Genomic DNA, 13,560 nt, shown 5'->3' with positions numbered 1-13,560 from the left:
AATTTTCATTACACTTCATTCCATACAGGGTGAATATAATATGTATGATATTTTGCCATGTGAAATGAAATGATTTATTGGTAGCTAGATTGTAGTTTTCTTAACACCCAGTGGCAAATATTTCATGCAACCAAGTAGCAAATAATTCATGCATGATCAGGATGAAGCAAATAAATTCATTTATTTGCTTAATAGTCTTATTGAGAAAGGTTCTAATTAAACTGCTGTTCAGTCATTGTGTCTGGATTTTTTTCATATGAGCATTTTTTTCATATGAAAATCATCTTTATTTTTATATTGATTTGTTGATTTATAGATTGATGTAAGACTTAATTAAGTGTTACTATTGCTTTTCTTCATTGAAATTCTGTACAGTTTGTTCCTTGGAATTTTGCAAGATAGGGTCCCTGTACTGTTAATGGAGTTGCTGTATGAAATCTATGAAGTACATGCAACAACCTTATTAGTGGTTGTTATTTGTTATATATTAATCTGTTTACACTCAGGTAATTTAAAAAGATTCAATTGTTGTATTGACGGGCGCAGGATTCAGTTTGCGCTTTTTTACTTGTAACACAAAAAGGTCATTTGCGCATTAACAATATGGACATTTGTGCTTTAAACTTTGATAGACCTGAACTAAATTGACCAGACATTTTAGCTTTTTACCTATGAAAGTTTACCTTGATCTAAACCAAATTTACCAAAGTCAACAGATGATATTCACACATTTTTTGAAAGTTAACCTGCCAGACCACAAAATCACAAAAAATTTATTCAAGTAAAATATAGATAAAACGAAATTTTTATTGATGACACATTCTGCACTGATTTTTTTTAAGGAGCTTTATACATGTACATGTACCATTTTGGATTAAAAATACAGATAAAGAAACCATATTCCTCTTATGTTCATTCTATCGTTTAAAAAGTTCTCAGAACTCTTCCATCATAGTTTCTCTAAGCTTGTTTCAATTTGCGGAGACGAAAATTAACTTTTCTCACCACATGCTGTTCTGGTTTAATTTGAAGAGAGAGTCATGGTGTTATAAGAATTTACATCCATTCCATTTGCCAAAAGCATGATGGCGATATTTTTAGTACCTCAGACTTTCTAGGTGTGGGATGTGAAATTTTATAACCATTTATCTCTATGTTAAAAAGAAACAATTATATATCTTTGTGAGCACTCAAAATTAATGTCTTTTTTTGACGAGCAGTTGTATCAAGATTTTTTAAAGTGCGATGGTTATATGTATATTCTTTTTATTTCACAAAACAAACTTATTACAGTTTCTTTATTTCTTCAAATAAAAGATGTTTTTTTTTTGTCACTTACTGAATAATTTGTAATTTTCAAAATTCTCATGGACTTATTGAAATTAATTTTCCCCCAAAAAAGAAGAATTCTGTGGGTGTACATGTATTGGTCAATGGAAAAGTAACCTAGCAACTAAAGAAAGAAAATGTGAATGTGCTGTGATTTGGATATTAGATGATTTGAGATGCTTCGGATAGAAATCGACCTTATGCAAATGAATATCAATACATTTGTTAACTTATTTCGGGTTGCAAAAATCTTTATGCAAAGTCTGTAACTGTTTGAGAATTGAGTCGGTACAGGAACCCTACAAAATAGGCCTAAATTCATCTTTGATTTTGTATTTGAATGTTCAAAAAATTAATCAAAGTCTTATAAATGAACATGTATACGTGCACTTGCATAAGGTCGATTTCTATTCGACGCAGCTCATTTTATAAAACTTTTAACCACAATTACTCAAGTGTTATGTTCATTAAGCTCAAATGTCCTGTAATTAAAAGCACAAATGTCCTGTAGAAAAAGCGCAAATGTCCTTTTTAAAAAAGCACAAATGTCCACTTATAAAAGCGCAAATGTCCTTTCAAAAAGAATAAATGTCCCGCGCCAGTATAGACACCTGCCTTTTGTTGAAGACCCTACATGAAGGTTGACCTCAAGATATGTTTTGATTTTTCTTATGGCAAATCCAACAGTCAGAAGAAATATGGAAACAATTTAAAATTTAAGTCGTCATGACAAAAAAGATCAAACAAATTAGATCATATTTAGAATGATTTTTGAACTTTTGCTAAGAAATGATAATATCTCTAAAAATATAGGAGTCAGAGAAAAACTGAAATGGGTACAAATGATCACCACAAAATAAAGTATATTGTCACAACAAGTTCTGTCCACCTAATTTGGAGTTATTGCCCCTGAAATGTTGATTTTTATAATTTTTGCATTCCTTGTCATTTGTTTTAAAACTATAGGAGCTAGGTTAAAAGTGTAAACTGCAAAAATAATCAGTATGACAAGATTTTTTACACTGAAAATTTGACAACCCATTTTGGTGTTATTGCCCCTGAAATTTTGATTTTCTCTCTCCAATTTTAAGCAGTTGTTGGTTGTTTTCATGTTAACCTGTAATTGAGTTAAAGCCCCTGAAATATACATTTTTTCCAATTTTTCATCTGTGATTTTTGAAAACTATAGGAGCTAGGTTAAAAGTACAAACTGCAAAAATTATCAGTATGACAAGATTTATTTACCGTACTCTGAAAATTTGACAACCCATTTTGGTGTTATTGCCCCTGAAATTTTGATTTTTACTGTTTTTCACAGTTTTGGCTGTTGTCTAAAAACCTATAGGAGCTGGGTAAAATATGTAAATTGAAAAAAATGATCTGCAACCGAAAGAGTAACTATAGTATGTGTAATAAATAGTCCTAATTAGCAATTAAACTAAGGAATTTTTCACCAGGTGAGAAATACAGGCACAGTGGTGCCTCTTGTTTCTTTTACTTATTTCTTGTAAATTGTTTTATAATGTTTAAACTTTACTTTATATTATTGGTATATATAAAAGTTTTAAATCATTTTTATGCTGTTTTCCTTGAAAAATAAACAAGTTTCCATCATGTCCATAATGTCAACTGAATTAACAGGAGATGCTATAATTTGTAAAGTTACAGAACGTATCTTAATTTTTGATAAGTTTAAATTTAAAGAAATGAATGATAAAGTTGAGAGGGTAATGTTTAGTATGTTTATTTAAAAAGACCTTATTAAACTTTATAGTGTTCCTGTTCCTTGGAATTCATGTTCCATATTTTGGTGGCATACGATGGCCAAGTCACAGGTCTGAGTAGCACATCTACAGTGATCAGTAGGAGGTCAACTCTGAGTTTGTCAGTTCAAACCCTACTGGTTCCAAGGTGTGTTGACTCTGATCTTCACTGAATTGGATACCAGTTTTCATGTTGAAGTTCAACGTTTCTCTCCATGTACTTGGCTTCCTCCACAAATTAAACTGGCGGCAATGAATTACATGTAGCTGTGAGTGCTGAAAGAGACATTGAACACAATTAATCAATCAATCATATTCCATACTTTTCAATCCAATTTACTAAATTGACTGTTAATTACTATTCCCATGTGAAATTTGTTGTAAATGTTCAATTAATTTCCAATCAACCAGTCTTGTTATTTTAGGTAAAACCAATTTATTTAGAACCTGAAATCGATTATTTGAATAAAAGTATCCAATAAAACAGAAATCTTCCTTCATTGTAGTTCCTCTTTGAAATTAGAAGGCAGTTATTTGGTAGAATATATAGCATTTTGTCAAGTAAATATGTCAGTTTGAAAAAGATTTTTATTATCTGGCTACTTACAATTTAGCCAAAAATAGACTTCAATTAAGGAAAATATGTATATTCAGGGTTTCATCCCGTAGAAAAAACAGGTTGGTAAATAAATTTATTTAGTTTGCTTATTTTTTTTACCTTTTGTATAATGCAAGATAAGAAATTTAAAATTCACTACCAAAGTGTAGATATAATCTAGGGTAGGTGTTTTGAGGCATATAAACTACGGTAGGGAGTGAAATCCTAAACTCAAGAATTTTTTCCAATTTGACAAAATTAGGTTAGAATCACAAAGAAAGCTAGACTTTATATATATAGTCAGCCTCTGTTTAATACATATTTGATAAGTTTTACATTTATGTTTTCCAATAGTTATATAAAAAATCAGGTCAATATTTAAGTTCTATTTGGAGGAAATTGAAATGGAAATCAAACATTCATATCAATTAAGAACACATATTTTTATACTTGTAAACATTATGTCAGAACAAAAAAACTCCATTTCATTACAAATGACATGCTTATAAAAAGTGCCATTCTTGTTTGTTTTTAGAAAATGACCCAAAAATCAATACACAAAAGTGTAAATCAATGGTTATAGCAGTTTCCTAAACGCCCACATACATATGTCATAATCAGATTCCTCAGTAATAAATTCTGAAGTCAGATGATTAAAAAAATACATTTGTCTGTCACATTGATAGGTCAGTTCCTGTCCATTAGGGACCTGTAATCTATTTGTTGGTAAAATCGTAATTGTGGTTGGAAATTAATAGGGTTGTGTTGTCTTTCAGTAAATGGTTGCGGTGTAAATTTTATATGGTTTTTTCAGGTTACTAGATAAAATCTAATCACAAAATATTATTGGAAACAAATAGACTTGCTCTTATGAGAAAGTGTCTTGTCTTGTTTTGAAAATAGGTTGACTTGGAAGTAGTGCTTGGCTGTATTGATTAATTAATGTAAAGATAAAAAATAATCATGAAACAGAAATTTCAGTGGTTATTTAAATGTTAAAAATATAAAAATAAGAAGATGTGGTATGGATGCCAATTGAGACAACTCTCCAACAGAAACCAAATGACTTAGAAGCAAGCAACTATTGGTCACTGTACAACCAACAACAATCCTTTTATCATCAGTAGTTTATATATAATTACAGTAAAACACCAGATGATTCAGTATAAAAACCAGTTAGTATAGTTTTTTTTCCAATTTACTTTTTCATCTCTCAATCTCTGATGATTGATTGATTGTTGGTTGCTTTAAATGTCCAGTTACTAATCTCTGAAACTACATTTCCAAAACAAAATTAACCAAAGATACCAGGCTTATAAATAATTTTGTTCGCCGGAAGCGTTTCCTCTACCAAATATTCACCAGTGATGCCCATATCAAAAAAGTTAAAAGGCCAAATAAAGTACTTATAAAGTTGAATTTTAACCAAACGTAGCATGTATAATGTAGAGAAGGTCTTCCTCTGAAATCAAGTCAGTTACTCATTTATTGTTATTTGACATAGGATGGTCAGTTTGTTTTTGACTTATGAGTTTGAATGTCCTTTTGGTATCTTTTGCCTGTATTATACTTCTGATTGGGCAAGAAACTTGGCCTCTAGAGACAATCTTTGATTCTGATTAGCCAATATTGAAATTAACTTCCTACAAATGACCTGGTGACTAACATGGTGGCATTAGTGGCCTATAGATATATCATTAATTCCTATTGAAGAAAAGTCAATTTTTCAATTTTTTTTCTGAAACTACAAGACTTGTCTTCAATTAAAGGTTCTTCACAAATTATTTTCATTTCATTCTTATCGTATAAATAATATTGTTACCAGAGGTAATCTTCTCATCTGAAACGTAACATGGCAGAATGTTTTAAAATTTTAGGTAATGAGAAGCTCAACTTGTCAGTAGTCATCTTCTCTTGAGCAATTAATGAGAAAATTTGTAAACACATCAATTCAAACTCCCAGAAGACCCTAATTGAAATAACTGATTACATATATTTAGGGATTCTTGCATCCCTTTAGAAATGTTTTACTGATGATTTAAATTATTATTAGCTTACTTAGTACTTTAAGTGGTATATTTTGATGTCATTTACTTTTATCAGTTTACCTTCTAGGCTTCCTGGTCCCAAAACTAGACCATTGTCTCATTTATTCGTATATGGCTATGTATTTTTGTCATGAAATAGCCATTTATAGCTTAATACTAACTATATGGTATGACTTTTGTTCAAGGCTGTATAGTGACCTATAGTTGTTCAATGTCCTTCTTCTTAGGTCTCTGGTGGATTGTCTACCAGTTATTGGCAATCATGCAACATCTCCTTGTTTATATTGAGTATTAAATGGTTATAATATAATGCAAGATAATGATTTACATGAAGATGTTCTTTGTACAGTTTGTATTTAAGTAAAATTTATTTTGTTTATTACATATATATTTTAAAGTGACTATTAGTATATCTATGATCATTCTTGAAGTCATATATGCAACGAGTTTCTTGTAATTATAATGTTACAGAAATTATTGAACAAACGCATGCATATATACTAAACTAAGTCCTCTAAGCCCTTTTTTTTGTACATTTATTACGAACCCATAATGCATAATCATAAAAAAATATTTCATTCAGTCAGTGTTCTTTGCAAACTGTAGCTTCTAGTTATTCTTCAAGTTTGTTGCCAAAGTTTACCAGATTGTGACATTGATAAACAATTAACACAGAATCATGGAGAATGTGAAAAATAAGTCAGTTGATCATGTTGATAGAGCAATATTAATTTTTTTTTATATTTTCCGTGAGTTTCCATTTGTTAATTGAACATTGCCATTACAGTTGTTAAATGATTTGATGTACGAATTGTTCTTTCCGAATCAATTTTACACTATTTACCTTCCAGTGCAAGTTTGTTTACATTCTTTTGATAATGGTTTTATTCCTTACACTTACGCTGTGCAGTTGCTGAAGTTTTATCAAGAGGTCTCTAGGTTAAGGTCACTGCATATGGAAAAGGTATATGTATCACCAAATTAGAGTACCAGAGGACAATAATTCAAAATGCAGTACATTTCTGAAGATTTTTATAAGATAAATGATTTTCTTTTACAAAAAAGTCCATGTACACTTGTTTTATAGTAAAACTTAGCCATTCAAGTATATAAAACATACTCGTCTTTTTTTTTTTGAATTTGAAGATTCATATATATGACTTTAATTCTGAGATATAACATGTATAATATTTTGATAATTTCAGGTAAAGCAGATAATGGAAGAAGCAGTAACGCGGAAGTTTGTCCATGAGGAAAGCAGTAGTATTACCTCACTTTCTGGTAAGTAATCATGATTTGTCAGATTTGTTGATTGTTGTTTGCTTTACATGTAGTGGCAAATTTCATGCATATTTAGAAAGCCACTTTGATCTAATTGTAAACACAATAGTCTAGCAAATTTCTCCACTTCTATAAGATTAAATATTTTAATATTTCTCAGGAGGTTGTACAAGGGCATGGATGAACAGGAATCATGATATGACGTTCTTCAAACACTTTGCAACCACCCATTGTAAAATACTAATATATTGTATGTCATCTGATCAGCAACATCATGATTTGTTTTGGCTGTTCCAAGCATACCCCTGAATAAATTACTGAGGTGAATTGGTGTAAATGACATAGGTGAAGACTGCGACGTAAGACAAGCATTTTACAGGCAAATAGTATCCATCCATGACACAAAATCAGTATGTGCATAGGAAAAACACAAAAAGCAAAGAAACAGCGCTTTTATTGGATGAATGTTTAAGTCTTCAAAACATGGAAACATTATAAACAAACTATTATATGAATTTGTTTAAAGGCCATTTATTTAAAAAAGAGTAAGATATATTGCGAACCAAATAAAACTTTTCTGCAGAGTCATCTCCTCTTGGTCAAGGTATTTAAACTTTTGTCAATTCTATTGTCCCATTGAATAAATACAATAGCTATTGTTCTCTGTGTAGTTTATTCAGTGGGACCTTTTCTTCTAAGAGAAATTGATCACTCATTGATTAATTTACCTGAATACAAAAATTATATCTTCCAAGTACATGAAGTATCATAAAAATACATGTATCAACTCACAAAACGGCATGTGATGTTGTATTTATTCAATATTAATAATATGTTTTGTATGATTAATGCAACAATGATTAAGTCCTTCTTTTCCAACAGAAACACACACAATATTTACATCTTCGCTCATGGTAAAAAATTTATCATAACGGGTTAACCAGTGGTAAAATTAATATAAATTCAAGCCCCCATGAGTAATTTTTTAAAAGAAATGGCTTTTTCACAATGAATAAATTTAAAAATTAATATCGTGCTGGTTTTACAATATATACTTATACCAGGTGGCACGAGAGAATTTCGCCATATTCATGTTACTTAAGTATAAAAATATGAGAGAGTTGGTAGTTCAAGGAAGCTGTAGGATTGAAATGAAGGTCCAATAAATAGTTGGATTTAAATGACGGTCTAGTACATAGTAGGATTTAAATGAAGTTTTGGTACATAGTAGGATTTAAATGAAGTTTTGGTACATAGTAGGATTTAAATGAAGGGCAAGTACATAGTAGGATTTAAATGAAGTTTTGGTACATAGTAGGATTTAAATGAAGTTTTGGTACATACATGTAGTAGGATTTAAATGAAGGTCTAGTACATAGTAGGATTTAAATGAAGTTTTAGAACATAGTAGCATTTAAATGAAGCTCAAGTACATAGTAGCATTTAAATGAAGGTCTATTACATAGTAGGATTTAAATGAAGCTCAAGTACATAGTAGCATTTAAATGAAGTTTGAGAACATAGTAGGATTTAAATGAAGTTTTGGTACATATAGGATTTAAATGAAGCTCAAGTATATAGTAGCATTTAAATGAAGCTCAAGTACATAGTAGCATTTAAATGTAGGTCTATTACATAGTAGGATTTAAATGAAGCTCAAGTACATAGTAGGATTTAAATAAAGTTTTAGAACATTGTAGGATTTAAATAAAGTTTTAGAACATTGTAGGATTTAAATGAAAGTCTAGAACTTGTTTAATAGGAGCTAGAGTACTTTAAAAAAAAAATTTAATAGACTAGGTTCTTTCTAAACCTTACACTGTAACACACATTTCAGTTTCTGTTAGAGTAGTGACTTCTAATTGTTCTGATGACAATTTGTTAAAATTTGAATTTTCATGCTTCATTGCACTTTCAAAAACTCAATAAATGATACTTTTAATTATTCATGTAATAAGCTATTTTTGTAATGTAAAGCCTTTGTAATAGTGACTATATATATATTTGCATGTTTCTAAGTTGTTAGCATGACAAATTACCATTATGGATTTGATATACAAGAAAAGCATTGATTTACCAACTTGTTCATTGCTTCAACTACTGAATAATTTGTTTTGGGTGAATAAGTTGTTGTTCCATTTTAAGATTTGTTTGGGAACTTCCCTTTCTGGATATGTCTACAAAATATACTGAGAAGTATTTTTACAGTGAAAATTCTTTATTCTTGTCTTTCATTTCTTCTTTTATACTTTGTCTACAGAGAGTCTATATGCCATTTTGTTTTTCTTTGTTGAAATAGTTATTTGTTTTTATAGTGATTAAGATTATAACACAATATTGACTGCTGTACCCCAATTTTTGACATTTTTACCTATAACGTCTGTTTGTTTTGCTCACACATTGTCGTCAATTTGATGGAATTCTATGGAACTGTCATACCAGTGAGAAGTTTAGCTAGCTATAAAACCAGGTTTCATCCAACATTTTCTATATGAGGAAATGCCTGTACCAAATCAGGAATATGACAGTTGTTTTCCATTTGTTTGATGTGTTTGGGCTTTTGATTTTGCCATTTGATAAAAGACTTTCCATTTTTATTTTTCCTTAGAGATCGGTATTTCTGTTATTTTACTTTTCACCACTAAGAATGATTTTAACTGAAACACCGTATGTGTACTGTACATGTATATACCAAGACCAAAGGGATATGAAAGTAAATACATGTACCTTCACTATTATGAATATATCTTCAGGTCGATGTACCAACCTTCATGAGATACTTTTGCCAAAAAGCCTATCTCTTAATAGAAAAATTAAATAATTTAATAAATTGAATTTTTACACTCTTATGATATTTGAATAGGCTTGGGCTGTTTGCCTTGTACATGTGGTTAACAGGGAACGCTTCTATTCAGCCTTCAACAATATGCAAAAAATGTAAAATGTAGAATAAGCTATTTTACATCCACATCATTTGGACTCTGGTGGATACACAATGTAATTGACTCATTGGCAATCATACCACATCACCATATTTCTGTATTAAATAATGCTCGGTGTAAAAACTGTATGAGAAAATTCAAAAAGACTTATTGCCTAATTAAAGACGATAACACAACATAAAAAAATATATACTGAAAGACAATATTTGAGACAACCGTTACTTCTGACTTGTGTAATTTTTGAGTTAAAAACCTTGCAAAAATGCACTAAACAGGCATGCAAGAATATGATAAAAACAATTAGATTTTTGTTTGATGCTTGATATTAATGTTAGTTTTGGAGGTAAACTGTCAAATAATTGGTATTCTGATGGGGACTAATAGTGCCACTTTTATCACAGATTGTTGAAGTTCATTCAATGTTATAAAAATAGAATGTTGAGAATATAAAAAATCTAAATCCACCTAGAATATATAGTTATAAAATAAATCCTGTACTATACATAGTAGCTTCTCCAAACTCATAACATTTTTATCTCTCCTCACCTGAAAGCAGTATTTTTATACGACCGCAAAAATTGTATATTGGTATGACGTTGGCGTCGTCGTCGTCGGCCAAAGACACATTGGTTTTCGCACAATAACTTTAGTTCAAGTGAATGGATCTCTATGAAATTTTACCTTAAGGTTCAATACCACAAAAGGAAGGTTGGGATTGATTTTGGGGGTTATAGTACCAACAGTTTAGGAATAAGGGGCCAAAAATAAGCATTTTTCTAGTTTCCAGACAATAACTTGTGGAACAGTGTATGAATCTCTGAAATTATACCACAAGTTTCCATACCACAAATGGATGGTTAGGATTTGCTTTGAGGGGTTATGCTCAAACTGTTTAGGAATTAGTGGCAAAAAAAGGGGGAAAACAAGGGTGTCCTGGTTAATGGACAAATACTTTAGTACAAAACATAATTTAAAGCAGTGTAAGGGAGGTAATTCAAATACATCTCATTTCAGATTTCAGAAATTAAAAAGAAATTAATCAGAAATTAAAAAGAAATTGGGGGGGGGGGGGGGGGGGGGATAATATGTAACAGTATAGTATATGCACAAAAGCAAAAAAAAGAGGGGGGGTAATTTTTTTTTTTTTTTTTTGTGGGGGGAGGGGGGTCAATTTGCAACAGCAAAGTGTATTGCACAAAAACAAAAAATTGAATATAAATTCAAATCATATAACCAATTCTAAGTTCTTTGACTACAGTTATTCTGTATCAGAAACCTTTTATGTGTCAAATATTTAATTACAATCCAAATTCAGACCTGTATCAAGCGCGAATATTGCGTCCATTTTTGCCCCAACTGTTCAGGGTTGGACCTCTGCAGTCGTATCCAGCTGCGCTCAGCGAAGCAATTTATTGAAATTTGAAATATAAATTTGTAATTGCATAAAAAATGTTTATTTTCCTTTACCCTTAATTATTTTTGGGGAAAACCCAAAGAATAACTACATGTATTCAATATGGCATTTGTATCTTTCTTTTGATAACCCATTGGTAGCTCTTTTTGTAGAAATAATTCAAGAATGTACTGTTACCATGTTTTGTTCAAACAAACTAACTCAGTATGGTATTCAATCAACTTTGGACGTCTGGAGTTTATTTAGAATCTTATGAGGGACATGTACCAGAAATTGTTGAATGTTTACGTAGATTATTGTGTACTATCAGAAACCCAATCAGGTTTCTGTCAGAAACAAACATCATTCAAACCACCCACAATCCTATTCTTGACATCACATTTCCAACCTCAAGATTTGGTTATGACATGTTTCAAGTGTTTTGTTGATGTTAGATTGTCCCTTTATTTATATTGTCTACAAACTTGTAATTTAACATTGATCAGTCAATTTCTCTTTTTACAAACTTGGAAAAAATATCATCTAATGATCTCAAATGCCACTGAAAATTGTAACATGCATGAAAGTTTTGGGAATTCAGCTGACTTTAATATTTTTGTCACCATAGTCCCTTACTAAATGTAGATTTTTTTCCTGATTACCATAAACGCATATCAATAAAGTTGAATTATTTATACCTAAGAAAATGAATACCATAGATGGTTTTACTTGTTATCATTTTACCTAGTTTCAGTTTATAAAATCTTAAGTTAATTTTCATGTATTTGAAATAATCATAAACTACTTGCTTTTCAAATGTTTGGTTGTGTCTTCATTTGGGGACCCAGAACAAGTTTTTAACATGTTTAAGGGGTTTATGTAATTTTAAAACCAACTTTTTTTTTGGACATTTTGTTAAAAATTAACAAAATTAGACCCTCTTCTTATTTTTTTGATACCTGTGTGACCTTTGATTCTGTGGAAGGATAATCCACAGAAGGGCTTTGATCAAACAAATTCATTAAGTTTCTGTTTGATGTTATAATGTCCTTCAGAACATTCAAGCATTACATACATCATTTTAAGGATTAATAGATATTACTTCCTTATCTAATTGAATAATTCTCCTTGAAATACAAAACCCCTGAAAATGCAGTCTTCAATCAAAGTACTGAAGTACTGAACATCGGATGACCGCAGGTTCTTGTGGATGGTCAAAAGCACATGTCACAGAAACAGATCACATCTCTATACATGAAACTGAGGTTAATTTACAGAGATTTTTTTTTCTTATACAAGTTCGTGCTTGGATGATGAATAAATGACAGGAAATTCAACCTCACCGTAATAACTATTATATTGTAGTGATACAAATCAGTATACCTTAGACTATTATACTAATATAATAATAGTTCCAGAGAATACACTGGTTTGTTGTTATATATTATATTAATATTACGGTTGCATGTATATATAATTTTCATCTTTTTGTATATCATACTATTCTACTATTATTATAGTGTAATGCAAGTGCATGGTGGACACTCTTCTGTAAAAAAAAAGTCAAAGTCTTAAAGGCTGTAAAAGCAATTGCTGCCATGTTAATGTTTTGTGGACTTTTATTTTTCATCCATATATATAAGAATTAAACCTGACAGGACAGGAGTGTTGACTAGTGAGAAGCAAGACGGTTTTAACTTTATATCAATATAAGACTTTAGCAGGAAATCATTTTAAATATGTTTTATATTTTACAAGGAGACAACAAGTTTACCAGGCTAAAGTTGGGGTTAATTATACATGTGCTGAAACATATAACTGAAAAAAAAATCATTATGGATTATCCCCTGGTAGTGTTTGTAACTGGGCAATAACTTCCTTTATTGATTTAATTTTAACCATTTTCATAATTAATTTAAATTAACCATTCAGTTAAAACATTTCAACTTTCCAGACGCAAATGTTGAAAAACGGGACAGAAATAAAATATCTTACAAGACATAAACATGTAAAAAATAAATATATATTTCAGCTTACTAAAAATATTTTCATAATGTTACTTTGACATCATTTCTTAAAACTAAGTCCCAAACATAATTGCTCAGTTGACATGTGTCATCCTCATGCGATACGAGATAACTATAATTCTGATGCAATCCCGAAAAGGGGGGTCATCACAAACAAACATGACATTAAATTAAACAGA

At 30.4% G+C, this 13,560-nt stretch overlaps 1 protein-coding gene and 1 long non-coding RNA gene across 7 annotated transcripts in view; one reads left to right on the top strand and one right to left on the bottom strand.

The window, feature by feature from the left end:
- The window catches only part of LOC127712999 (small G protein signaling modulator 1-like), a 361,281-nt gene that overhangs the window by 960 nt on the left and 346,761 nt on the right, over window positions 1–13,560 (top strand). For all 6 annotated transcript variants that reach the window (XR_007987360.1, XM_052219585.1, XM_052219583.1 and 3 more), the window contains exon 3: window positions 6,944–7,019. Coding sequence is in view for 5 of the 6 variants with exons in the window: in XM_052219585.1 (XP_052075545.1) it covers window positions 6,944–7,019 (76 nt within the window). In the remaining variant the exon portion in view is untranslated. The remainder of the gene's footprint in view (window positions 1–6,943; window positions 7,020–13,560) is intronic.
- The window catches only part of LOC127713015 (uncharacterized), a 40,848-nt gene continuing 38,379 nt past the window's right edge, over window positions 11,092–13,560 (bottom strand). The window contains exon 2 of the long non-coding RNA XR_007987362.1: window positions 11,092–11,333. This is a non-coding gene — a long non-coding RNA (uncharacterized LOC127713015). The remainder of the gene's footprint in view (window positions 11,334–13,560) is intronic.

This window comes from Mytilus californianus, unplaced genomic scaffold (genome assembly GCF_021869535.1).
Source record: "Mytilus californianus isolate M0D057914Y unplaced genomic scaffold, xbMytCali1.0.p SCAF_8, whole genome shotgun sequence".
In the NCBI taxonomy this organism is placed as follows: Eukaryota; Metazoa; Mollusca; class Bivalvia; order Mytilida; family Mytilidae; genus Mytilus; species Mytilus californianus.
Note: the sequence above shows the minus strand (reverse complement) of the source record. Positions and strands in the feature narration are given on the sequence as shown.